Source organism: Alternaria alternata (genome assembly GCF_001642055.1).
Source record: "Alternaria alternata strain SRC1lrK2f unplaced genomic scaffold CC77scaffold_9, whole genome shotgun sequence".
NCBI lineage: Eukaryota > Fungi > Ascomycota > Dothideomycetes > Pleosporales > Pleosporaceae > Alternaria > Alternaria alternata.
Genome location: NW_017306198.1, coordinates 306,125 through 330,121, shown reverse-complemented (window position 1 = coordinate 330,121; position 23,997 = coordinate 306,125). Strand labels below are relative to the sequence as shown.

Genomic DNA, 23,997 nt, shown 5'->3' with positions numbered 1-23,997 from the left:
GCAATAGCTACGCGGCGGCCAGGCGGCGCGAGTAGCTCCACCCTGGACCTCGTAGCCTTGGCGCGAACTTTTGACATGCACCAACAGACACGCCCATAGCGATCGCAACGCACAAGATACCCACCATGAGCGCCCAAAAGTCTGTCGAGATTGCAAAGTCACTGCCGCCGCGGTTACTGCGCTTCTTCCAAAAGTACCCGCCGCCATCGCTCTTTCCCAGTCTCTCCTCTCAACTCGCATCGCCGACTTCACACTCAACCCCAGACACAATATCGACAACCCCACCAACCGACCCCAATGCCTCCATGACCGAGGCGTCGGCGCCGGAGGTCACACCCAGACCCTCAAATGCGCCCTCGAGTTCAAATATACCGCCAGAAGCGCACGATCTGCCGTACCCAAATCCATTTCTCCCACATAAGAACTTCGCAACCGGACGGTGGCACTCCCCCGCTTACGGTCTACGGAAGCAAGCCGACCTCGTAAAGCTCGCATCAGAACATGGCGTCGTTGATCTCCTCCCCTGGACCATCAAGAAGCCAGGCGAGAAGGAAAGGCGGAGGGTAGAAAGAGGACTGCAAGTTAAGGGCACAGGCGAGGGACAGAAGGTCAAGGGAAAGCTCTGGGAGCGAACATTGAAGGGACGTCTAGAGATGAGGAGGCAAGCTATGCTGAACATGCCCGCTTTGATCCAGGAATGGAAGCAGAGGGGACATGGAAGAGGTTGGAAGAAGTGGCCGAGTGGAAAGGCGAAATAGACTGCATCTTCTTGAACCCCTTTGGAAAACAACCGTTCGAATGTACCAATACTGTTTTGTTTCATCACACAACGAAACCTAAGTGCAGCTCAATCGATACATTGCAATGTAGTTCTGCCTGGGTATCCTGCTAACCGAAGTATCTCATGTACGACAATCCTTCGACGTTATTGTTCGCGTGTGCAACTAGTTCTGGGTATAATATAGGAAACAAGAATGTGCACACAGGCGTGCCAACGTATAAACTCGTCAGGGCCCCTATCCTCAGGGAGTCCGACATAGCGACATCATGTTTTACATGACCATCTCCTCATCGCCATATCCGCCGTGCAGTCCATATTCTCGCGCATATGCATACGCCCCGTAAGTGTTCTCCATATCCGCGACGCTACTCGCGTTCTTCTGCCAGAGCCCATTGCTCCCTGTGTTGTTGTAGACCGGGTCGGTGGCCTGGTTGTACTTGTTCGATTCTTTCTCAGCTCGCGCCGACTGTTCATACTCGCGCCTAGCCATCATCTCATATCCCGACGCCATATAGGGTTCAGCTGCTGCAGACATGCTCTGTTCCAGCTGCTGCTGGTGCTGCTGAATAGCCTCTTGTTGCGCCGACTCTGCCTGCTGCTTCTCGTATCTCAACTTCGCCATTGCCTCCTCCTGTGCTAGGCTGGTGGGCGGCCAGTCGTAAAGCTGTCTAGACATGTTGTAGTCTACGCCTGCTGGGTGGCCTTGACGCCCTGATGGAGGAGATATACGCCAAAGCTCCAGGAGACGGAGCCGTTGATCATCATCCGCATTTTGGAAGAGCTCGATCTGTGAAGGGAACAGAAGAGTGGGGTCGATGCTGTTCCTTAGGAGTACAGCCGCGAGATCCGACGAGTCGATGTGCGTCTTCAAGGCCGGCTCGGAGGAACTGCGAGTAGGTACGTGGCATGAATGGGTGTAGTGTTGGGAAGCGTAGACGATCTGCTTCGGGGTCTCTTCTTGCTCCTGCTCTTGCTGCTGCATTTGTTGCTCTTGGTGCATCCGTGGTTGCATGGGCTGTACGTTTCCTTGCGACAAGTTCATATTGGCTGAAAACAACCGGGTAAGCTCATCTTGCTGCATGTTTGCGTCTTCTGCTGCTTTCCCCTGGACGTTGATGCCTGTAGATATTGTGCCGCACTATGACGTAATGTTAGTATCTAGTAGCATCGACCGATGATGATCGAGCTTACGTTTGAGCAAGAGATATTCTGAGAGAAAACGAAAGGACTGTACGAGATGGGCGTGTCGTAAGTGCAGTTGCAGTGGTGGAGGAGCTGCATATCCTCTAGGGTCTCAACAGCAAGCGGTATGAGGGGCAACTTGGAAAAAAGAAGGTTGGAAAACTGTATCAGTCGTCGAATCGAATGACACTTGTAACGATAGAATATCTTGGGCACTCGAACTTATGTTTCGCTGCTAGGCTTTGATATTGGCTCGTACTATCCGCGCGTGCGTTGGTTGGGCGCTGACGACAATCGGCGGGGAAGGGGTCAAAGGCGCTGTGAGTCAGGAACAAACAGAGAAAGGTATTCAGAGACACTTGAATCGAGTCAGCAGTGAAGAGGGGTCAGTAGGAATATTAGCAGCAGCGTGATGGTGGTTCTTTATGTACCGTTAAGTATAGCGTGCTGTTGGGGTCATGCGTGTAGGCGGGATGATTCTGATAATTTTGTCGCCCACATCCAATTAGTGACGAAGCTGAAACCCAACTTGTTCGGCTAGTCTTTGGACAGCCAATGATGTGTCTCTGGAGCTTGTAAATAGTGGTCGGTTTGGGACGACAACTCATCAAATGTGTATGGGCGTATGCACTTTTGGATGTAGGTGTGTGCAATTGGAGCGGTCCAGGCGGAAGAAGCCGGGACAACAGACAGCGGATACGCGAATACAGGAGAGACCAGCAATGAGAGGACGGATCGCACCAACTGGTTTCGAGAACGTCACAAGGGACCTGGAAGATCGCAACGTTTGCGGGCGTTGTGACTTGCGTACGTCGGTGCTGATGCCTCTACAGTGGGTGTCGGGGACCGGGGATGATCTCCTTGGCGCGCTAGTGAGCTACTGGAGCTTGCGCAGATACACCATTGCCTAGAATCATCAACACCGGGACGCTCGACTTTCAACGTTTGCTAATACGGTAATTGTTCCTTTACAACCCAGGGACTACTTGACATCTCGAAAAACTCACATCGCCGTCTTCAGTCTTCACCCCACCCACCATGGTAAACACCCCACCGCAACAGTGCAAGCACCCCAGTCGATCTAACCATGGTGTAGACTTCAATAGGCACGGGCTACGACCTGTCCAACTCGGTCTTCTCCCCCGATGGTCGAAACTTCCAGGTCGAATACGCGGTCAAGGCGGTCGAGAACGGTGGCACAGCGGTTGGCATTAAGTGCAAGGATGGCGTCGTACTCGCTCTCGAGAAGCTCGTCAGCAGCAAGCTCCTCAAGCCAGGCGCGAACAAGCGGATAGCAACCGTAGACCGTAATATGGGCATCGTATCTTCCGGTCTCCTCCCCGACGGTCGCCACTTCGTCTCCCGCGCCCGCGATGAAGCAGCTCAATGGCGGCAGATGTACAAGGCACCCATTCCCTCTTCGTCTCTTGCCGACCGCATGGGAAGTTATGCCCAAGCGTATACTCTATACTCCAGTGTCCGTCCATTTGGTATAACCGCCATCCTTGCAGGCTGGGACTCTGAGGCAGAGCTACCAGTAGATGGCCAAGTCGGTTCTGGGCCTGCTGTTGGTTCGGGAGGCAAGAAGGAGGGTGCGAAGCACGGTGGGCCATCACTCTACATGATTGAGCCCAGCGGTCTATATTGGGTATGCAGAATCATCTTGTCGAGACATAGGCAATAACTAACGCGCATAGGGTTACTACGGTGCGGCTACAGGCAAGGGCCGCCAGGTCGCCAAGTCGGAGCTTGAGAAGCTCAACCTCGCTGAAGGACAGCTATCACTGGAGGAGGGTGTCAAGGAGGCAGCACGCATCATCTACGTCGCGCACGATGACAACAAGGACAAGGAGTTTGAGCTTGAGATGACATGGATCAGCAGTCTCGACGGTCCTACCAAGGGCAGGCACGAAGAAGTACCCAAAGACATCCGGGAAGAGGCTGAGAAGTTAGCAAAGAAGGCACTAGAGGGAGACGACGATGATGACGAGGACGAGGAGAAGATGGAGGAGTAGACGACGACATGACACTGCGTAGACGGTAACATGCATAACGAGCGGCTTTCATTGCCTTTCACGATCAAATGAACAACATTTACAGAAGCAAGCACGGTAATGTCACTCTCACGTTCGGCCCGCCTACCAAACTTGCTTCGTCGCTCCTGCCATTTATGGATTGACATCATCGACGAATCGCCATGCAGGTACATCCGCCCCACTACTGTAGCGCGTCACCTGCAAGCCGAGTTTGAAAACCAAGTCAACAACTTCCATAAGTACCATACGTCACGCGTCTCTCCCTCCACCTACACTCCCTCTATCTAACCAATTGCTGTTTGCCATCATGCCGCCAACTCTTATACTTATCCGCCATGCTCAGGCAGAACACAATGCCACCAGCGACTGGTCTATCCGTGATCCTCCACTTACCGAGCTGGGCGAACAGCAATCCCGCGAGCTACACGAGAGTCTGAAAGCGAGCAAGATCGGCAACGAAGTCGAACTCATTGTTGTGAGCGCTCAAAGACGGACGCTTCAGACTGCCACTATTGGACTAGACTGGCTTATCAAGAAGGGTACAAAAGGTAAGGTTGTTCACGGAATGTGAAGACGCTCGTTTCTATACCCGTGTAACATGAGTTCTGATTCGCTTTACAGTTATACCTGACGCAAACTGGCAAGAAAATGCCGACAAGCCCTGTGATACTGGAACACCCATCGATCAGATCTCTAAAGAATTCCCGCAATACGACTTCTCAGTTGTAGACCCTTCGTTCCCAGATAAGACAACAGGCGGAGCCAAAAACCCATACGCCTTTACCGAAAAGGCTATCCTAGCACGTGGACAGAGATGTCTCAAGGACCTCTACTCGCGTCCCGAGAAGGTTATTGCCGTTGTCTCGCATTCGGGTTTCCTGCGCACGGGTGTGTGCAACCGCATGTTCTTCAACGCCGACTGGCGTGTCTTTGAGTTTGATGAGGATGAGATGAAAAAGAATGCTGGATTCTTCGTGTTGAAGGAGAGTGAGGAGACGGAGAAGAAGGGCGGAGGTATGGGCAGGAGTGATATCGGCGTCTTTGGTATCGTACCTGGGGACTTCCCGCCGGAGGTTGAGGAGGAGATTGCTGCGAACAAGGCACAGGTTGACGATGAGGCTACTAAGCAGAATCCGAGTGCTTGAGCCTCATAAAGTTGGGTCATTTAAGATTTTTCTGCTACCGAATGTACGTCCTTAGGAGTCTTCCATCAATTAGAAACATAGAATCGGGTAGACACATAGACTCAAAAATGAGGAGGACAGTCGGAATGATGTCGACAGATGCTAGTCTGAGCATATCATTTGCATGAGCATAATGCGTCTTCACAATAGCGAGTGGCATACATCGTACTCACTTAAACAGTATTGATGTCTCTTGGGCCGATCCTTTGAATGTCTAATGCGCCCATGGTCTCGAAACAATACTCGTCATGCTCCTCGAACCAGTGGAAGATGATTTCTCCACTCTGCATGTTTCTCCCTCCATGCTGCATTGAACCCAGCCATTGCCGCCTGTTCTGTCGAGCCAATGATAGCTGATCCGACAGCCTGTCCGAAGAGCTGGTGCAGATCCTTACTTGCTTCTACCAGCCTTCTGTTATCAGCCCAGTAAAGCTCAACATTCTTGGTCCAATGTGTCTCAACATGCACCTTGGCGATTTGAAGTCCCGACTGACAATGTACAGGTTGGGTTGACGCTGTCTTTCCACTCGCCAGTTCTTTGGGACATGCCAACCGCCGAAACTGGAGCAAAGGCCTCAACCATTTTTCACGCAGGCTGAGCTTCGGAGCGGCTTCGTGAACTTTCATCCAGACCTCAAGCTCGTGTAGACTTGTGAGCTTCCTCGAGGCGGTCTTACAAGCTCGCTGCCTAGAAGTGAGCACAGTGTTAGTTACTTTTGCGTATAGTACGCAAGAGCACAGCCGAGCCCACGAAGCACATCATAGTACTTACCAACTCTGGCTGTGCTTTTCTTGCCAGATTCGGAAATCGGTTCTATGAGGGTGACCATAGGTGTTGTAGTGGAGATGCAATTTGGTGATGTTCTCAATTCCAACGCTGGAGGCGAATCTGAAGAAATTGACCATGCGCTTTGGCGCGTTGAACACAAAGACTGTCTTCTGGTATAGGAAGGTTGCTGTCTCCGAGTAGATTTGCTTGCATACAAGACTCAGGGCATGCAGCGAACCCTGCCAATTCGTGCATAATCCCCGGACAGCATTGTACTTACCAAGTGGTCTTGGGAAGCGGACCGCGGTAGGAGGAATAATATTTGCCTCAGATTTATGCGCCGGAGTGGTATCTTTCGCAAGAGCAAGATTCAATGACAGCTTGATGGTTTGCGGCGATCGCTGTGTAAATTGGGCTCCATTACCGACAATCTCACAGCGGCGCTCCGACTCAAAGTAGTAGTTGTAAATCTGGTTTCTGATCTCTCCGGGTAAAGCAAGGAAGCCGCGTATCTTGTTTGGCGCATGCACCGCCGACCTGCGAGCGCGGGAGAAGAAAGTGGTTGTAACCATGTCTTTAAGCTTCCCAAGCGGTGAAAGCTGAGACTATCTGTTAGCCGTAGATAACAGTTAGCTATGGTTCAAGGTCGGATCAAGTTGGTGAGAATGTGGTAGCTGCCGTACCAGTAAAGATGGGGAGTGGAGAACAACATCAATGGTCAATTGATGCTAGCAAGCCTGGGCCCTGAGCTAGCCCCACCTAAGGTTAGTGTACACGTACATTCGTCGTCTCTGCGACAATCGCCCCTCCCCATACCGCCTTATTATCATTATGTCGCTACTCTCGCGCCAGCGTATCCTCCTTCGTCAGCCTCAATTCTTCGCAACTCGCGCCTTTACCTCCTCTAGGGTAAACGCATCTCGTCTCCGTCAACCAGGCGAACCAACAGGCCCCAACGAAGTAAGTTGTGACCCTACGAAATGCATGCGAGGCATACACTGACCCCATATCTTCATCCCTGCAGCCTCCGACACACATCCGGACTCCGCCTTCCAAATCTCCCCTCAAGGTCTGGCCTATCCTCGCTATCTTGGGACTAGGCACATACCTGTTCAACCAGATCGTTGAGCAGCGCAAAGGCGAGGGATACCAACCCAAAGGACCGATTCAGGGCCATTCACCCAGTGGCAAAGGACAAGTGAAGCCTTCGCATCCTCACTAGCCAATATGCCTGCTATCGAAGGAACTGCCGCCGGCAGCCGCTCTTCTCCTCTCTGGTCCAGCGACGAAGTCACTGTACTCTTCGTCCTCGGTGGTCCTGGTGCAGGAAAGGGCACTCAATGTACAAAGCTCGTCAGCGACTATGGCTTCAAGCATCTCTCTGCTGGCGACCTGCTTCGTGAGGAGCAGGACCGTGCGGGCAGCGAGTTCGGCGAGATGATCAAGACATACATTAAGGAGGGCACCATTGTGCCAATGGAGGTCACCGTTCAGCTGCTGGAGAATGCTATGAAGAGTAGCATTGAGAGCGGAGAGAACCACGGAAAATTGTTCTTGATTGATGGTACGATGCCCAATACAACTAGTCTTCCTCTATCGTCTAACATTAACAGGTTTCCCACGAAAACTCGACCAAGCTCACGCATTCGAGCGCTCTGTCTGCCCATCCAAGTTCACCATCTTTTTTGACTGCTCCGAGGCCGTCATGGAGAAGAGACTTCTCCACCGTGGCGAGACATCCGGTCGCGCGGACGATAACCCGGAGAGTATCCGAAAGCGCTTCAGGACATTCGTGGAGACAAGCATGCCTGTGGTCAAAGAGTTTGAATCGCAGGACAGGGTTGTCAAGATAAACGCGGAACAGGAGCCAGACCAGGTCTACCGGGATGTGCAGGAGAAGCTCAAGGAGCGTGGCGTGAAGCCCATCAATCTTACATTTGTACAGACACAGGCTTCATAGACAGTGGGAGGGGCGCAAGAATCAATATATCTGAATTGCATTGTCTATCATGCAGCTCGAGGGCTGCTGTTCATGAACCTGAAAAGCCTCATAATGCATCTGTCCCAAGCTTACCCCTTTTGAAAGAAACAAACGCGAATCAAGTCGCTGCAGCCACTTAGTCCATATCTTCATCGATGGCCCTGTGCTGCTTCCTCTGTCCACCCCGTCCGCCGAACCTCGAGGACATATCAGCCTTCTGGTCTGCCTTGTTTGCCTCGTCCTCCTTCTCCTGCAAGAACCTCTGCTTCTCTTGCTTAATGACGTCCAGAACACCTTGTAGACTGTTTCGCCATAGGTTTAACCTGGAGTCCACCTCTCTCCACTGGTTTTCGCCAAAGACGCGGTATGTTGAGCGGTGGATCAGGAAGGTCTGGTTGAGCTGGCTGAGCTTGCCCTCGACAAGACCCGCGCGGATTACGTCGATAACCCACATCTCGACGTCTTCAGATGGTACTTGTAGTTTGTTTGCGATCTTCTCGTAGGGAAGCGACCTGGTCTGACCGGCGGATGCAGCCATGGATGCGAGAGTGAGAAGGCGCATCTTGCGGTTCAAGGCAGCGCCGTCGAGACCGGACTCCTCAACCCAGCCATCGTGTTCATCCTTGAAGTCGTTGAAGTCCTCTAGCAGATCCGAGTTGAAGATCTCGAGGAGCTGGAAGTAGACAGGGTCGGAGTTGCGGAGGGCCTGGATCGAGTCGAGATCGGTAAGATCTTGGAAGTCGAAGTGGGTGGGGTGGGTAAGGGCCGACTTGAGGGCGCGGAGAGAAAGCTCACGAGCCTCTGGGGACGATGCTTGTTCTGAAGGGAACGTCCTAAGCGCGCGTAGCAAATATGTGTATGCCTGCTCGTCCTCGCCAGCGTCCGATGCGACGTCGCTAACAGCAAGGTAAAGCTTGCGCGCATTCTCCTCCCCAGTCTGCCATGCAGCTATCCAGCTGTCGAGCTGCTTCAGTTGTGGTCGTAGCGTCTCGAAATTTGATGTAGCGCGAATGACACGGAGAATGGCGAGGAGCACGTGGTAGCGCGTTTCGCTGTCCGGCTGGGTGGTGTTGAAGATGGTGCTGAGGATGGAGAGAGCCAGACCACCACCGTTCTGAGGCGACGAAGAGATAGGTGTGCTAAGGTTCTGGCACATCTTGGGGATGAACACGGACACATTCGGCGACTGGTTTACGAGGTGGATAAGCAGGTTGTATGCCGCAATGAATTCTGCGCGCTCATTGTTAGCCCAGTGTCTTCTCCCATCAACACACGCCCTCTCGTGTCATGACTGAAGCCGTACCCTTCTCTGGCGCCTGGTTCAGCGCTTGGCTACCGACGACGAGCTTCTTGAGAACATCGTCCTTCTTGTTCTCCTTGAGCAGGTCTGCGCTCTCGCCCTGGAGGTTGGCGCTCTCATCGCCCTGGGATTTTTTGAGGCTGTCAATGTATTGTGCGAACTCGTCGGTAAGCTCCTCGAAGGTGCCCTCGATGAGCAGCGTGGTCTTGGCGCCCGGCATGGTGAGTGTCGTAGAGTCTGGTATTAGGGGAGAGTGTAGGCGGCGGGCGCAGAGGGCGGGGTTGGTGGATTGTCGACAATGGGAGCGGCGTTGGTGGGATGCCAAGATTGGAGTTGGATTTTTGGGAAGTCGCTATCGATAACGCACAGACTTGACCCAACACAACCGGAACCATTTGCTACGTTGAAGAAACACCACACCGGTGGATATTACACTCCCAAGATCGAACCCTTGGAAGCGTCACAAATGTCAGATCTAGACTTGTCACCATTCGCAACGAACTGTTGCTATCCCTTGCACTAACATATCAGCTTCAAACCTACTTACGGCTTCTAGTAGGGCATCCAGGCACTCGCCGTCTTGTAATGCAAGCTCATACGCACCACCTTCGACTTCAGGGTGCACCGTGACGAAGGATCTTTCCGTCAGTGCATTCCCGTCTCCGACGTCCAAGATGTTGTTGTACAAGATGAAGATCCTCCGTTCGGCCAACTCTCACTCAAGAACTCCAATTGGACTTGGACGCAAAACGTGGCTCATGTACAGGAGTTCGCTAGACTGATTGCGTCCATGCAGTACTACCTGTCGATCAATGTCCTCTGCCACGTGAAGTTCCTACGTATCTGTTACTTTATACCGAAGGAGAGAGAACTTACTAGCGGTGTGTTGGCTGCTAGTGAGTACGTAGATGCCGATATTGGAGGGGCTGGCTGGAAGGGACACCCATTGATTGTCGACCGTGGGGCCATCCCTACGGCAAATAGTCAGTGTCTCAGATCGGAAATCGTGTTTCTAAGGACCCATACAATGAGGACTTTAGTTGATAAAATTGGGTACCCCGAGCTGCTAGTACATCTAGCTGAGCTCGTCTACCAAATGACCATGCCGTAGCACTTCTGGGCGGACATGTAGCAAGAGCAAGGAGCAGTTTCATGTTGGGTTGACGAGCTAACGAATTTCCTGCAATCGATAGGAAAAGACTCCTGTCAAGTGCCGAACATATACAAACGTGTTTTGCGGGGGTGACAGGGGGTGACCCTTTCAGCCTACAATATATCGAAGTCGCTTAGGCTCGAGCCTCATCTATAAGCACATGTTTGTCTTAATATCTCTTGGTTTGTATTAAACATGTTGTGGCAGACCTGTACACCGATAGCATAACTGTAGTGGAGGCGATGGACCCCCTTGTTGCTGTGGGGCCTTTATAATGTAGTATGCTGACTGCTCGCAATCGTGAGCAATTCCTTGACGCTTTGAAAGTCAATTGTTTTACCAAGGTTTTATCAAGATGAAGTTCACAGCTGTTGTATCGTTGCTTCTCGCTACATCGGCCTTCGCGCAAACTACTCCCTTAGGCTTCACTCCTGCGACAAATAAAACACTGGACGTATACTACGGGACACAGTATATCAGTCCTGGTATCATCGTCAGAAAGTCTAGTATGAGTGCAAGATGTGAGGGAAGAAATAACTATGCTAATGCTAATCAGTCACGCAAAGAGCTCCTGTCATCGGTCTCAGCAACACGACACTTAGCGGGAAATACTTACTTGCAATGATCGGTATGTTGCAAAATTACTTTTGCAAAGGTAATCATAATAACACCATGAAGACATAGATGGTTCTCAGAACGGCCGTACAACAACTGTCTTGCATGCCCTTCTGCAGGATTATACAGCATCTGGCAACAAGCAGAACGGCACGTCTGTCCTCACTACGACAGCTACAACGCCTTCGTCATACTTTGGTCCTGCGCCTCCTGCTGGCGCGCCTCCCACTCATCGTTACGTATTCTTGCTGCATGAGCAGCCAGCAAACTTCGCAGTACCGGCTGCGCACAAACAAGCCGTCAGCAGCAGATTCGGGATCGATTGGCCAAAGTTCATAGCGGATGCCGGGCTCAAAGCGCCGATTGCTGGAAACTATCTGCAAGTGAAGAGTGGGGATAACACAAAGAGGTGGGATGCATAAGAAGGCGCTCGTTGACTCGAGGTTGCATTATCTAGCATCTCGTACATTGATAGTTTCTTATTGCGTAAACCTGGCGGATACATTCGTGATGCATCTGCGCATCAACTAGTATTTTTGTTCAACTCAGGACTCTAGCTCTCCAAACCCAATGACGAACCATCTGCAATCTTGAACCTATCCTCAACTTATACCGCCGTGCAGTTCAAGTTGTTTCCCAGAGTAATTTTGAACACTTCCAGAAGACACTGATACGCGCGGTCGCCATCTTCACTCAACTCTTCACTGCTTTCGATCACATATGTGCCACCTGGTATGATTATACCATTGTAGTACACAATCGTGTCTACGGCTTGGGCATTACATGCTATCATTGTCAACATCCAACACTTGAGCTTCAAATCTCTGTGCAATACGCACCTTTCTTCTCGTTCGACCACATCCACCCAATGCTATATAGCGTCTGATCGTAGTGTGGGATGAGTCCGGTAGTGTCGTAGACGACTCGTCGTCTTCTCAGGTCGTTCTCCGCCCATGAACTATCTGTAACGGCATAGCTGATACATTTTTCGGCTTTGTGTGCGATCTTGTCGATGGCTGTTACGCCACTAATGGCTGCTGCGAGGATGGCGATGAGGTTGGTTTTGCGCATTATAGCGACATATGCTGGAACGTGTGTGAAGACGTCTGAATGATTACGGAGGAAAGAATTATTGGGCGTATTGTTTGATATGTTGTCCGGGGCAAAGAGGCGGGTTTGTTATGGGCACGGAATGGGGAACCGATCTTCTACCGTGGTACTTGGATAGCGGGAATAACACTAATACTGAGGTATTATCTCACCACTTCAGGACACTCATAACACGAATTTCAGATCCGTGCCTGTAGATAGCCCGTCTGTGGGTTTTCAGACATGTGCTAAACATTTGAAGGTGTCGATTGCGTTTCGGATCTCGTTCATATCTCAACATATCCTAGGAGGTATATGGCAAAATTTAGCACCCGCGCGATCACTGATAAGATGCTGTGCCATACCAAAAGATGTGCTCAAGAGTTAAGAATTTGGAACATCGTATTGTATTTGTCATGTTATCGCTCACTGTAAGCCAAGCATAACTAAAGTAGCTACATGAAGGGAATCTTGTGGTCAGCCCCATCGCACCCATACCTGAGTACACCCAATCAATGCCCGAAAGCTTGTGAGTTACCCGCATTGATCTTAGCAAACTCCTTGTTCTCTTTCTGCCACTTTCTCGCATATCTGACACCAAAGCCATGTTCAAACACCTCACGGATAGCCTCGAGCGGCATTCCCTTGACTTCTGGGAAGCAGAAGATGACAAAGAGCCAACCGGCAAAGCAGATGCCTGCATAGAAGCCAAAGGCCCCTGATGGAGTAATACCCTTCATCATAGAAAGGAAGGTTGAGGCGATAATAATGTTGGTACTCCAACATGTGACTGTGTTGAGCATCGTACCAACCGCCCTAACCTCCATGGGGATCAACTCGGTGCCGATCCATGCGACAGTTGCGACTCCACTAGAGTAAAAGCCAACAAAGATGATGATTGTAGCAATGAGCACATAACCTGGCCAGCCGATCTCATCGCTCTGAACAGCCAAAGTGTGTAAGTCGATTGGGATGTAAGAGAAGCTGACGGCAGCAATGACGAGACAGATACTCATTCCCAAGACTGTCACCAAGAGTATGCGACGGCGACCGAACTTGTCGACGATGACAAGGTTGACGAGCGAGAAGATAAAGTTCGTAGCGGAAACGGTGATGGCGACAGCGGTGGCGTTGTTAAACCCTACGATCTTGAAGAGAGTTGCGGAGTAGTACATGAGCGTGTTGAAGCCAGACAATTGAGAGATGGCCATGATTGTGCATGCTACAAATACAGCGCGAAATGTGGATCCGGTCGTGAAGATGCGGGCTAGCGTCTTGAACACTGAGTCGTCTACCATTGTTTGTGTAGCCTCGTTGATGCTCATCTCTATGCTCATAATCTTCGCACGGCGCTGCTCTTCAGTCGAAGTCGGATAGAGACGTGTAAGGATGACACTGGCTTCGTCTGCTTTGCCATGTGCGACTAATTGACGGGGAGACTCAGGGCAGAGAGTCAAAAGGCCGGCGAGGAGGATTGCGGGTGCCGCACCAATGCCAACTGTTGCCCTCCATGCCTGCGAGTTGGCGCCTCCAACTTGCGCGAAGCCGGCACCGATGGCTGAGGCTAGTAGTTGACCGAACGTAACACTCATGTTATTGAAAGCGATCATGCGGCCGCGATACTTGGCTGGTGCTAATTCGGATATGTAGAGAGGGACTACCATAGCCGCCGAACCGACGCCAAGGCCTACAACGAAGCGGCCTATAGCAAATTGTGGGAGATGGTATGCGGCCGTCTGGAGTACTGTACCAATGACGAAGACACCGCAGGCCAAGAAAATGGGTAGCTTGCGACCGTATTTGTCGGCAATCATGCCAGCAATAACGGCTCCTACGAGTGCTCCCCCAGAAGTAAGCGAGGTGACAAGTTCTTGCTCGGAGGAAGTGAGTTCGTGGCCGAGAGATGTGCCGATAGTGACGAGGACCGAAGAGATGTAGCCAGTATCGTAGCCTCGAAATAGTCAGCATGATTCAAACAAGTGACCTTACTCAGCGATAGGGATACATACCGAAAAGGAGACCACCGAGAGAAACGGTCATGGAGATCAGCCAAGCAGCCTTTGAAGCGGCTGTGGCCTCAATACCAGAGAGATTTGCGATTTGTTCCGCATGTTCGCGTGCAGTCGTAATATCTTCAATCTTGTCGATGCTAGAAGACCTCTCGTTGAAAATGTCGACTTTCTTCGTGTCCGATGAAGTTTGAGCCATGTTGACTGATATTGGCGGCGATGAGGAGGCAAAAAAGGATGTGAAGTGTTGACCTGAAGCCAGCAATGCAGCGATGATCGTCGAGGCTCGAAAGCTTGCGATGATTGAGGACCATATTCAGGGAGATCTCACGTCCTACTTATGTTAATTGTGTAGTTTCAAGTCGACACTTCGGAAAGGGCCGGCGCGACACGCAACCAGGCTCGACGCGAAGAAGTTTGGCAAGCTAACATGGATTGCCACGTTGGGACTTGTTCTGCCATCATCGCATGGCCTTTCCCCAGACTTCTGGTCGTGTGTCTCCGCAATCTCATCCGGCATGCGTCATTTTTCGCTTCGCACCCGCTGGGGTACATAGCAAAACGCGGGGGTGGGCCCAGAGACCTGGGCAAACGGGCGTGGAGCAACTGACTGACATTTCAATCGGTTGCTGCACATTGGTTGAGATGGGCATGGCGGGCCGAGAACACTGTTCGCGCGTGCGGCTGAGGTGTTGAAAATAGGAAGTCTGCGGCATAGACTTCTACGTTGGGTACTGCAAGCTTGGGCTCCAGTGCCCGTGTCCTGCGGGGTTGCTATATCGAGCGCTGCAGCTGGGTGAACAGGTATGATCCGACACGTCTACCGCGACTTTCTAGAAAGACATCAATGCCGACAGAAGGTCACCGAAAACCATGCGGCTTTTGATATATCTGATGCCCTAGTGGATACACAGATCCCACGGTATGACGTATGCGTAGACCAAGGGAATAGCAACAACGGCATACTCTGAGGTTGGAGGTCTTCTGACAAGTTAAGTTATGGACTGTGGGCGTTTGGGAGCCGCATTCTCCGGGTGCACATGTGCAGACAATCATGTCGAAGGTCTGGCACGAGACTGGGCTTGTAGCCTCCAGTAGGTGTACGCGAGAAAAGGATTACTCAATTTTCGTACAATGCCGATCTGATGACCAAAGTTTTTCTGTTGTCCTGTTATCAAAGAAGAGGCCAAGATCTGAGCATGCAAGATGTTATTGATAACTCCACTCAAGAGTCAATCAAGACTCTTGGAGGGGAAGTAGACGCCAGACGGTGGGGCAAATTCGTAATTTGTCCTACTTGTCGTCGCCGCCGTTCGATGCGAGACACAGGATGGGACCGGCGGAGGTTTTCGGGTTTATTCAATACCAAAAATTGGACCTTCGTACTACCATTGACTTGGTGTCTTCACGGTGGGGATTGCAGTTACAGTAGGGCGAGCGTATCTTGTACATTATATTAACATTACGTATTGTTGTATAAGTCTAGTCATAATGAGGAAAACCATTCGTGTCGAGACCAATTGTTGATCCGAAAAATTGAGAGCATGAAACGCTACTTAGCTGCAACCGCAATCCATAGCTTGTCATGCCTTGCATTATCTCATTGAGAAGACCTGCCAGACACAACAACTTCTCCAGGAAGTCAAGGTACTATTCGCTTTTGGGGTGTTTGATAGGGTTGCCCTGCTCATCCACAAGTCCCTTCGCCCGCATAACCTTAAGGGCATCATGAATAGGGTCCAACTCTGGTTGCGGCGCCCTATGAGAGCCAAAGTAGGTGTCGGCAAAGGTAAAGTACTGCCCGTAGTTGACTGTGAAGTACATGTGGTGCAATGTGTGGTGGGCGGGACTGTTAATAAACTTTTCCGTCCAGTGGCCCGTGATCATGTCGCCGTCGTGAATGAAGATGGTCCAAATCTGGACACCAACGAAGAGGACCAAGTATAGGTACCTCTGCATTGGACAGATGAAGACAAAAAGGCTTTGAGGTCTTAGAAACGGGTTTTCTGAGAATATAGGTGACGGGCTACTTACTGGTATGGCAATGATTGCACAAACCCGTCAAGCGGGTGGAAGGCTAGCGCAGCCCATGGCGTAGGAACTGTTATTGTTAGCATCATCGTCTATATTTGCGAGAAAGTGACATGACGGTAAGAGCATTGCGAGCAAACAAAACTTACCAATCCATTTGTGGTGTGGCTTGTGGATGTATTTGTACACACTGGGGTGATGTTCCAGGCGGTGGATCCAGTAGATGGCAAAATCATTGAAAGCCATGTAAAGTGTGGCTGAAATCAACAACCAAGGCCAGCCATAGTCGCTGGTGTCGGCGTAGAGCAAGCTTTTGCCACGGACCTCGGCCAGGAAGATAGGCAGGGTCAAAAGATTGATGAATGGGACGGCGGAGAGTGAGGACACTATCTCTTGACGGACTTGGTTCTTCAAAAAGCGAGGGTGGTACTCGAGTCGTCGATCAAATACAAAATAATATGACAGAGAACTGAAAAAAAGGTAGAGAAGAGTCGCGCCGAGCTGAGTGATGACGAGTATCGATACGATCTGGCGATAGATGTTGTCGCGTGGCCATTGGGACGTGGGCGCGTCTTTAGCGGCCGAAAACTCAGAGTATGAGGAGTTCCCTAAGCTGAGGTCGGAAGCAGGCAATGCCCATGCGTAGGCCTTGTCCAAAACAAGAGGATTGAGAAACTCCAAAGCGACATCCATTGTAAACTGCTATGCAACGGCGGGCGTGAAAATTAGGTTGAACAGTGAAGGCAGCGGGAATAATTGTCGCACAAGTTACCGTTGAGGCGCGGATAGACTCGGTATCCGTGTTCCTTGGCTTGGCAGGGGTAAATTTGTTAAAAGTGGGGTACTTCGCCTCGTAAGATTGGTCATAATTTAGATTCTAGAAGCAAATTACCCCCAGACATCCGCCTTCCATTTCCCTCGCTTCTTCAACCCGTCGGCCCACGCCTTGACATCTACCTCAGCCAAGCCTTTCTTCTCCATGACAGCTTCCTCCAGCTTCATGTCTACCTCTCGCGCCATGCTCGCCTTACCGCAGATGTACATGTTCGCCCCTGACTCTAACATCTCCAGCACTTTGCCAGCTCGCTCCGCAACCCTGTCCTGCACATACGTTCTGGGTTGCCCCTGCATTCGTGAAAACGCAGTGACGATTTCTAGCTTGTCGCCTAGTTGCTCCTGCATCTTTACCAACTCGTCTTGGTAGATATAGTCATTCTGATTGCGGCAACCGAAGAACAACAACATCTTGCCGATGGGTTTACCAATCGCATGCAATTTCGCGCGTTCTTGGAGGAAAGCGCGGAATGGTGCGAATCCAGTACCTGCACTGATCAAGATCAATTGAGTCGATGATGTGATGGGGAGTTTGAACTTCGATTTCCTAACGTGCGCGAGGATTGTTTGACCTTGAAGGTCTACACTTTCGATTGTACGATGATAGACAGGAACGGGTGCATTCGTAGCGGACTGAAGGTTAGAGGCTGATAACAGGTAATTGGATGTCAGTCCATGGATGGTTGCTGTAGACTGATCTTCAGTCGTGATAGTCTTGTTCACGACGAGTGCAGTAATGGCAATTCGCCGTGGTGATATGACAGAGCTTGAAGAGATGGAGTAGTACCGTGGCTGCAGTGGTAGCAAGTTCTCTAGGACAAAGGCGAGCGGTATCGACCTCCACGCATCCTCGGGACTGACGAACTTGAGCAACCTAGCGAAAGTGATGTGTGTAGAAGCCGTAAACCGTTCGTAACGCTCACGATCCTGAGCGATATCGAGAAGCCTCGACTTCGCTCCAGGTGAGGGCGCAAACTGAGCGATTTCGAGCACTGCCTTACGAGCCACGGGAGCGCAAATTTCCAGATGATTCCGAAAAGCTGTCTCGAGCGTTGATGGAGACGGTACCTTTGGCTTATTGGCATGGGTCTTGGGTATGACAGTGAGGCGGTCCTGTCTGCGGTCTTGCAAGCCTAGGACGTCTAGCAATCGATTGACTTCTTCTTCAGGATTGATTGGCCAAACACCGACGTGGTCCCCGGTTTTGTACACGATGTCCGTATTCCCCAGATCTACCTCCAGATGTACGCAGTTGCGATCACTCGATTTGAACAACTCACGAGCGTGCTTGATGGTCAAAGGGACGATGGCTGAGTTGGTGACAGATCGTTGGTGGTGTACGGACGTGACGGAATACTCTTCGGAATCATGGCTCGAGGCGACGAGATCAACTTCGATGTTTGGCTCGTAGGTAATAGCCTTCTCCTGGAAGCCCATCCGTGTAAGCAGAGCAAAAACATTGTCTTTCCATGCCTGGTAGTCTTCTTCTGTTCCTCCGTTGGCGTCGTCCGCCCTCTGGCGTGGGATAAGCGCAGTAGCACCAGCAGCGTCGAGGGCATCCGCCACAACATCAAGGACCCTGTTATAGTACTTGTAGTTGCTGTTGCCAAGACCGAAAGCCAGATATCGCAAACTCTCAAGTCGAATCTTGTTCTCGCCAACGCGCTTGATCCAATCCCAAAGACCAGCTGTGTTATCGCTGGGATCGCCTTCGCCATATGTGCTCACGATGAAGATAGCGAAGTACTTCTTCTGGATGTTGGCAATGCTTTCGGCATCGTAATCGGAGAGGTCTGCGACCAGGGCGTTTATACCGAAGCGTGCGCCGCACTCTCGACCTAGGTTTTCAGCAAGTCGCTCTGATGTGCCAGACTGTGAGCCCCAGAATATGACACAATGGTAACCGCCCTCATCGAGGCGTTGGCAAACATCGCGGGTCGTGGTGGTCTTTCCGTCCGAAGAGCCCTCCGCGACTTGTGGCCTCTCGAAGTATATCTGGAGCGACATTGTGGTCAGTGACGCTGCTAGACTAAGGATACAGACTGATGAAGAAGCGGTTTTCTTACATGGTAATTTGGATCCGGCTTATCCCAAATGCGACCACGAGCGAGATAGCCGAGTGATGTGAGAAGAAAAAGAAGTGCAGCTAAGCCATCCGCTGTAGTCGAAGGCTTCAGACTACTGAACACGGGTGTCGTACTCAGCGCCTGTAGAAGGGGATTAAGCTGTGATCTCAGATCTGGAATATCGACCGGTAGACTGAACGAATCCATGACAGCGGAAGGATACAAAATGGCTACAGAAGTTTCGACGGGTTGAGTGAACAATATATCCGCGTTGAAGAGTATGGGCTTTCCTCAGTCAGCTTGCAGCATGCGGGCCATTAGAGACGAATACGCCAGCATTCGCACTGGCCAGGTGTTGGCGACGGACATTACTGCTAGAACTGTCTTGTTAGTGTAGTCCGAAAACTCAGTGTGGAAGCACTTCGAACTCTTGTGGAGTAACTCAAGGCATTCGGGTATAATCGTAGTAGACCAAAGTCGGGTTGATCATGAGGCGAGTAAACTACGGCACCCCCGCGTTACCCCACAGTTCAGCAATCGTCGGCGACCAAGAGTGGTTCCCCAGTTTAAGTCTGCAAGCGCGCATATGCTGCTCGTAGCAATACATGCCGGAATAGGTCATCATTCTCCGAAGTCTACCCTTCTGAGCTCCTGGGAGACTATCGTCATCCAATCTGTGTAGCTGCATCAACGGGCATTGAGGTGTCGCAACCAACACTTAAGTAAACCTCAGAGCGCACTCTCAAGAGTGGCTAACGGGATCACATTCAAACTTCCTGTCGTGTTGACCACGTTCTATCATGTCGACTGCAGCGCTCTCAATCCCATATGCAGCTGCGCTAGGCGCATGCGCTTTTCTCTACTTTGTTGTATATCCGGTCATCGAATATTTTCGCGATGTTAACGGTATGTTGACCATCATAGATGACAAAGGAGCTTCAACTAACGACTCAGGTCTTCGACGCTATCCGAACATGCACCCGCTCTCGGGTATCTCTTCGATACCGTTCATGGTGCTTGCACACGGCGGGGCACGGTCCACATACTTAGAAAAGTTACATCGAAAGCATCCAGTCATCCGTGTTGGCCCCAACTTCCTGTCATACGGCGACCTTCGAGCTGTAAAGGATATCTATGGCCATAACACGCCCTGCACCAAGGACGGATCGTACGTGATTACTGCGGGCTCTCATTACCATCTTGCCGATGTGATAGACAAGCACGATCATGCCCGAAAGAGGAAATTGATGAGCTCCGCGTATGCTATCAAGAACCTGGAGGGCTGGGAACACAAAGTAGCCGACAAGACGCAGAAGCTACTGAAGCACTTCGACGAGTGCTGCACCGCCCCACTGGCACCTGGACAACTTCCGCAGTCTGAAGACGTAAACCTTGACTATCGCAAATGGACCAATTTCTTCACATTGGACGCCATTGCCGATATTGGACTCTCCGACAAGCTTGGATTCCTCGACCGAGGTCACGATAGAGTTACTGGACGTAGAACAGATGGCTCGACGTACGAGTGTGACTTTAGGCCAGCGCTATACAACACAGCCCGGAAACAGTCGTTGTTGATCTGGCCATATGATTGGTATCCGCTCATTAACAAACTCTCCAACATCATTCCCTTCTACAAGCGCATGAGCGAATATGCAAATGAATGGGAGGGCGTACCGGTTCAACTTGCTCACAAGCGCCTTGAGCGATACAGGGCAGGAGAGAAGCTCGACGACTTTTTCCAGACGCTAATGGAAGACAAGAACGGCCACCCAAACAACCTGGAGTGGGGCGAGATTATTGCGGAAGTGAGCATCATGATGAACGCCGGATCGGCGACAACAGCGATTGCGATGGCCAACGTCATGTATCAACTGATTAAGCACCCTGAAATCAAGAAGAAACTAGTACAAGAGATCGATTCGGCGTTGGAAGATGACGAAGAGGAAGGCGACGGAGTCATCGCCTATGACAGGGTGAAGCATCTACCTTATCTTCGCGCGTGCCTCGACGAGTCACTCCGCCTCTTCCCGCCGACCCCTCATGGGCTACCGCGACAAACGCCAACAGAAGGCGCGAACATCCTCGGTGACTACATCCCAGGTGGTGTCTCTGTCGCTATGTCTGCATACGTTGCGCATCGACAGGAGTCCATGTTTCCACAACCCGATAAGTTCATTCCTGAGCGCTGGCTGGGTGAAGAGGGCAAGGCGTTGCAACCCTACTTTCTGGCTTTCTCGGCAGGCGCAAGAGGCTGCATTGGACGCAACATCTCATATCTTGAGCAAACTGTGGTGCTCGCGAGCGTGTTGCGACGCTATGACTTTGCGCTGAGCAGTCCAAACTGGGAGCTGCAACGGTTGGAGACGATGAACTGGATTCTGGGTGAGATGCCAGTGAAGATCTGGCGGCGAGAGCGAAAATCGGCACAGCAGGAGTAGGGAGAAGGCTTTTTGTTGCATAGCAGAGGTGTTTGGGTGCTTCATAGATCTGCGAATATAGCTCAAATTGATAGACGTGAAAGGTCGGTCGCATCATTTGGAAGAGACTCATTTTCCGTGTTGTATCGAGGAATGCATCCTGCGTGTGTTCGATATGCTGCGAGTCGATCATCTATCAAGGAGATGGACTGTGGAAGCCTTGATGGCGCGTTGTGGCGTAGAGTAGGCAGTGCATCACAGAGGACCGGTGCTTCTTCACTATGGTGAGGGCGCGCAAAGTTCGATCGAAGGGCGCGAACATCAACGCCCGGGTTCTTTCGCTCCCCGAACATAGCGGCTTAGCTCATTGATTGGCTTCCCCACACATGTACTACTGGGATTTCTCCGCTTCGCTGCATGTTATACATAAACGGTTCTACCCTAGTCTTCACATCTGAATCCATCAAATTATTTGATCAAAAACTTCGCCTATGTCCCAGCCTGTACAAAATCAGCCACCAACGGCGACTCCAGTACCGGTAGCTGAATCGTCGCCGGCCCCACCTCGTCCTGCGCGGTCAAAGAACGGTTGCAATGCGTGCAGGTATGCAGGAATTCCTTGATGCTCACCACCAATGCTCATCAACCTAGGAGACGGAAAGTGCGATGTAACGAGCAAAGACCACGTTGCGGTCATTGTGAAAGACTGAATCTCGACTGTAAGCTCAAACTTCAATGTACGCAATGTGTGTGAGAAATGCGCTGACTTCGCATACCAACAGGTACATGGCACCGGAACAGCACTTCCAAGCCATCTCAGCCATTTGTCACGGGACAGGGTCAGCACCAACCCTTGTTTTCTGGTCCACTACCATTCGACGGATATGGATTCGGTTTCGATCTATCTGGACCCTTGAGTTTGGGCACCTGGGATGAAGCCATGCTGTTGAGTCCCAGCTCGTGGCCAACCGACACCGGACCCTTCGCGAATGTGAATATGCATGCCGACCCTGTTCCGCAATCTATCCACCATCTCCCACACACTCAGAGGCCTTCTGGTCAGATTCTGGGAGTCACTACGACTGCCAATAATGGAGCGCGTGAATTGCCAGAGCGTAGACCAAACCAACCTGATCCAGCTTCAACTTCACCGTTCTCGACCGAGGATGCGCCGAATGGACCGAACGAAGACTATCTCTTACACACATTTCTTCAAATGCTCATGCCGCCTATCCTTACACCGGTGGAAATTGGTCCAAAGTGGGCATCCACCCGGGCCTTCTTTGCCACTTTAGCTGCAGAGTCACCTATCGTCAAGAGTGCCATCATAGCATTCGCCGCGATGCAGATGCAGCGTAGCGGGCTAGGTAACGACGTGGCCAAGGCAGATTGGAGGCCTTTGTACGAAATCGCAACTAGACAGGTATCAAGCCGCCTGGCAAAGACGCGAGTGGTCGAAGACAGCAATCTAAGGCACATGCTCGCCGCCCTTTTCTTGCTTACCTATACCGATTTACTTACGGAAATGCTGCCGCGAGCCCACGCCAACTTACGAGAAGCATACATGCTTATAAAGGGCGCGGACAAGATCAAGTTCTCTGTCCCAGAACGCCGACTTATTTCTTGGTTGCGTCTTCTCGATGCACGTGCTATCTCAACGGCAGGTGGTGAAGGACTCTTTTTAGCGGATACGGATGAGACCATCTTTGATGCATCGCCTGCTGCCAATCCCGGATCAGAACCGGACACGCCAGACACTGAGATTGAGGAAATCCTGTTTGATGTGTTATATCACCCCGGAATCATCTTCTATCAGAAGGTGCAGTCTTTCGCCGGCCGCATCACACGCATTGACCCCTGGCATCGTACACGCGGCACCGTTCAGGACGAGACAGAAGTGATGGCTATCGCAGCACAGATCTCTAAGGACCTGCATGCGCTTTACGGTCAGCGACCGGCATTGATGGATCATGCGGTCGCAGGAAACCTCACGGAGAAGCATCTAGCCAAGAATCTAGCAGGTGCGCTCACACGAAGCTTTCGCACATATCTCGCCAACTACCACGCCTCGTTCATACACTTACATCGCGTCGCGTATGTGCAGTACCCTAAGACCAGGGACGTCATAAGCGCTATCGCAAGTATAAAGCGTCTAACACATTTGATGGCGCAGACAGATGAGTCGCTGCCTGTTAACGTCTTATGGCCTCTCCTCATGTGGGGCTGCGAAGAGGATGATAACGAAGAAAGACGATGGATCATTGACGCAATTCGCGGTCTCGAGAGCATCGCTACCAATGCCAAGGCTACCGCCGATCTTCTGGAAGAAGTACAAAGAAGGCAAGATGAAGGCAAGAGAAGGGTTGACGTGCGTCTGGTCAGCCAGGAGTATTTTGCATCGTCGAATCATTTCGCTATTGTGTGACAGGTGCAGTTCAACATCAATGCCCATTGCAACTTCCCCAAGCACACGCTGTCGCTCTGTTTTTCGATCTCGGGCGAAAGTGGCAACGCGGAAAACCTTGCCATATACAGGTCAGTGCAGGA

General features: G+C 51.3%; 15 protein-coding genes across 15 annotated transcripts; 8 read left to right on the top strand and 7 right to left on the bottom strand.

The window, feature by feature from the left end:
* The first annotated feature begins 48 nt into the window (after positions 1 to 48).
* Positions 49 to 985, top strand: CC77DRAFT_1019867 (hypothetical protein). Its single transcript, XM_018524931.1, has one exon. The coding sequence runs from the start codon at positions 126 to 128 to the stop codon at positions 756 to 758; it is 633 nt and encodes a 210-aa protein (XP_018386488.1). The 5' UTR covers positions 49 to 125; the 3' UTR covers positions 759 to 985.
* Positions 986 to 1,052: 67 nt separating this feature from the next.
* Positions 1,053 to 2,062, bottom strand: CC77DRAFT_934964 (hypothetical protein; the record flags this gene model as incomplete). Its single annotated transcript, XM_018534409.1, has 2 exons — positions 1,053 to 1,919; positions 1,973 to 2,062. 2 exons carry the CDS (start codon positions 2,060 to 2,062, stop codon positions 1,053 to 1,055), a joined length of 957 nt encoding a protein of 318 aa, XP_018386487.1.
* A 939-nt stretch (positions 2,063 to 3,001) lies between these two features.
* CC77DRAFT_1030693 (proteasome subunit alpha type-3) lies at positions 3,002 to 3,978 on the top strand (the record flags this gene model as incomplete). The annotated part of the gene is made up of 3 exons (XM_018526604.1): positions 3,002 to 3,004; positions 3,060 to 3,611; positions 3,661 to 3,978. 3 exons carry the CDS (start codon positions 3,002 to 3,004, stop codon positions 3,976 to 3,978), a joined length of 873 nt encoding a protein of 290 aa, XP_018386486.1.
* A 328-nt stretch (positions 3,979 to 4,306) lies between these two features.
* CC77DRAFT_934582 (phosphoglycerate mutase-like protein) lies at positions 4,307 to 5,144 on the top strand (the record flags this gene model as incomplete). Its single annotated transcript, XM_018534391.1, has 2 exons — positions 4,307 to 4,547; positions 4,621 to 5,144. The coding sequence occupies 2 exons, from the start codon at positions 4,307 to 4,309 to the stop codon at positions 5,142 to 5,144; spliced, it is 765 nt and encodes a 254-aa protein (XP_018386485.1).
* A 50-nt stretch (positions 5,145 to 5,194) lies between these two features.
* On the bottom strand, positions 5,195 to 6,643 carry CC77DRAFT_849428 (hypothetical protein). Its single transcript, XM_018533415.1, has 2 exons — positions 5,956 to 6,643; positions 5,195 to 5,871 (listed from the first exon to the last, which is right to left on the bottom strand). The coding sequence occupies exons 1-2, from the start codon at positions 6,522 to 6,524 to the stop codon at positions 5,430 to 5,432; spliced, it is 1,011 nt and encodes a 336-aa protein (XP_018386484.1). The 5' UTR covers positions 6,525 to 6,643; the 3' UTR covers positions 5,195 to 5,429.
* A 140-nt stretch (positions 6,644 to 6,783) lies between these two features.
* CC77DRAFT_934949 (hypothetical protein) lies at positions 6,784 to 7,174 on the top strand (the record flags this gene model as incomplete). The annotated part of the gene is made up of 2 exons (XM_018534408.1): positions 6,784 to 6,912; positions 6,977 to 7,174. The coding sequence occupies 2 exons, from the start codon at positions 6,784 to 6,786 to the stop codon at positions 7,172 to 7,174; spliced, it is 327 nt and encodes a 108-aa protein (XP_018386483.1).
* On the top strand, positions 6,814 to 8,046 carry CC77DRAFT_987803 (UMP-CMP kinase-like protein). Its single transcript, XM_018536260.1, has 3 exons — positions 6,814 to 6,912; positions 6,977 to 7,516; positions 7,566 to 8,046. Exons 2-3 carry the CDS (start codon positions 7,180 to 7,182, stop codon positions 7,910 to 7,912), a joined length of 684 nt encoding a protein of 227 aa, XP_018386482.1. The 5' UTR covers positions 6,814 to 6,912; positions 6,977 to 7,179; the 3' UTR covers positions 7,913 to 8,046.
* Positions 7,908 to 9,548, bottom strand: CC77DRAFT_961651 (eukaryotic translation initiation factor 3 subunit M). Its single transcript, XM_018535624.1, has 2 exons — positions 9,237 to 9,548; positions 7,908 to 9,163 (listed from the first exon to the last, which is right to left on the bottom strand). The coding sequence occupies exons 1-2, from the start codon at positions 9,451 to 9,453 to the stop codon at positions 8,070 to 8,072; spliced, it is 1,311 nt and encodes a 436-aa protein (XP_018386481.1). The 5' UTR covers positions 9,454 to 9,548; the 3' UTR covers positions 7,908 to 8,069.
* A 1,193-nt stretch (positions 9,549 to 10,741) lies between these two features.
* On the top strand, positions 10,742 to 11,423 carry CC77DRAFT_1089079 (PEBP-like protein; the record flags this gene model as incomplete). The annotated part of the gene is made up of 3 exons (XM_018529478.1): positions 10,742 to 10,892; positions 10,943 to 11,014; positions 11,065 to 11,423. The coding sequence occupies 3 exons, from the start codon at positions 10,742 to 10,744 to the stop codon at positions 11,421 to 11,423; spliced, it is 582 nt and encodes a 193-aa protein (XP_018386480.1).
* A 185-nt stretch (positions 11,424 to 11,608) lies between these two features.
* Positions 11,609 to 12,072, bottom strand: CC77DRAFT_1060760 (hypothetical protein; the record flags this gene model as incomplete). The annotated part of the gene is made up of 2 exons (XM_018528358.1): positions 11,609 to 11,787; positions 11,841 to 12,072. 2 exons carry the CDS (start codon positions 12,070 to 12,072, stop codon positions 11,609 to 11,611), a joined length of 411 nt encoding a protein of 136 aa, XP_018386479.1.
* Positions 12,073 to 12,602: 530 nt separating this feature from the next.
* CC77DRAFT_934980 (myo-inositol transporter) lies at positions 12,603 to 14,298 on the bottom strand (the record flags this gene model as incomplete). The annotated part of the gene is made up of 2 exons (XM_018534410.1): positions 12,603 to 14,041; positions 14,100 to 14,298. The coding sequence occupies 2 exons, from the start codon at positions 14,296 to 14,298 to the stop codon at positions 12,603 to 12,605; spliced, it is 1,638 nt and encodes a 545-aa protein (XP_018386478.1).
* Positions 14,299 to 15,749: 1,451 nt separating this feature from the next.
* On the bottom strand, positions 15,750 to 16,823 carry CC77DRAFT_934207 (putative sterol desaturase; the record flags this gene model as incomplete). Its single annotated transcript, XM_018534370.1, has 3 exons — positions 15,750 to 16,080; positions 16,134 to 16,200; positions 16,280 to 16,823. The coding sequence occupies 3 exons, from the start codon at positions 16,821 to 16,823 to the stop codon at positions 15,750 to 15,752; spliced, it is 942 nt and encodes a 313-aa protein (XP_018386477.1).
* Positions 16,824 to 17,018: 195 nt separating this feature from the next.
* Positions 17,019 to 19,237, bottom strand: CC77DRAFT_1030686 (cytochrome P450 reductase 2; the record flags this gene model as incomplete). Its single annotated transcript, XM_018526603.1, has 2 exons — positions 17,019 to 18,959; positions 19,031 to 19,237. 2 exons carry the CDS (start codon positions 19,235 to 19,237, stop codon positions 17,019 to 17,021), a joined length of 2,148 nt encoding a protein of 715 aa, XP_018386476.1.
* Positions 19,238 to 19,618: 381 nt separating this feature from the next.
* On the top strand, positions 19,619 to 21,498 carry CC77DRAFT_1019858 (cytochrome P450 monooxygenase). The gene is made up of 2 exons (XM_018524930.1): positions 19,619 to 19,936; positions 19,985 to 21,498. Exons 1-2 carry the CDS (start codon positions 19,831 to 19,833, stop codon positions 21,469 to 21,471), a joined length of 1,593 nt encoding a protein of 530 aa, XP_018386475.1. The 5' UTR covers positions 19,619 to 19,830; the 3' UTR covers positions 21,472 to 21,498.
* Positions 21,499 to 21,815: 317 nt separating this feature from the next.
* Positions 21,816 to 23,964, top strand: CC77DRAFT_849065 (hypothetical protein). The gene is made up of 3 exons (XM_018533412.1): positions 21,816 to 22,054; positions 22,102 to 22,169; positions 22,233 to 23,964. The coding sequence occupies exons 1-3, from the start codon at positions 21,942 to 21,944 to the stop codon at positions 23,873 to 23,875; spliced, it is 1,824 nt and encodes a 607-aa protein (XP_018386474.1). The 5' UTR covers positions 21,816 to 21,941; the 3' UTR covers positions 23,876 to 23,964.
* Positions 23,965 to 23,997: the final 33 nt, after the last annotated feature.

Excerpts from the sequence above, each read along its gene's own strand:
- CC77DRAFT_1019867 (XM_018524931.1), top strand. The coding sequence starts at position 126 with ATGAGCGCCCAAAAGTCTGTCGAGATTGCAAAGTCACTGCCGCCGCGG.
- CC77DRAFT_1019858 (XM_018524930.1), top strand. The coding sequence starts at position 19,831 with ATGTCGACTGCAGCGCTCTCAATCCCATATGCAGCTGCGCTAGGCGCA. Across the intron at positions 19,937-19,984 it reads ATATTTTCGCGATGTTAACG|GTCTTCGACGCTATCCGAAC; the intron begins GTATGTTGACCA and ends CTAACGACTCAG.
- CC77DRAFT_961651 (XM_018535624.1), bottom strand. The coding sequence starts at position 9,453 with ATGCCGGGCGCCAAGACCACGCTGCTCATCGAGGGCACCTTCGAGGAG. Across the intron at positions 9,164-9,236 it reads GAACCAGGCGCCAGAGAAGG|AATTCATTGCGGCATACAAC; the intron begins GTACGGCTTCAG and ends ATGAGCGCGCAG.
- CC77DRAFT_849065 (XM_018533412.1), top strand. The coding sequence starts at position 21,942 with ATGTCCCAGCCTGTACAAAATCAGCCACCAACGGCGACTCCAGTACCG. Across the intron at positions 22,055-22,101 it reads AACGGTTGCAATGCGTGCAG|GAGACGGAAAGTGCGATGTA; the intron begins GTATGCAGGAAT and ends TCATCAACCTAG. Across the intron at positions 22,170-22,232 it reads TGAAAGACTGAATCTCGACT|GTACATGGCACCGGAACAGC; the intron begins GTAAGCTCAAAC and ends GCATACCAACAG.
- CC77DRAFT_849428 (XM_018533415.1), bottom strand. The coding sequence starts at position 6,524 with ATGGTTACAACCACTTTCTTCTCCCGCGCTCGCAGGTCGGCGGTGCAT. Across the intron at positions 5,872-5,955 it reads GAAAAGCACAGCCAGAGTTG|GCAGCGAGCTTGTAAGACCG; the intron begins GTAAGTACTATG and ends GCTCACTTCTAG.
- CC77DRAFT_987803 (XM_018536260.1), top strand. The coding sequence starts at position 7,180 with ATGCCTGCTATCGAAGGAACTGCCGCCGGCAGCCGCTCTTCTCCTCTC. Across the intron at positions 7,517-7,565 it reads AAAATTGTTCTTGATTGATG|GTTTCCCACGAAAACTCGAC; the intron begins GTACGATGCCCA and ends TAACATTAACAG.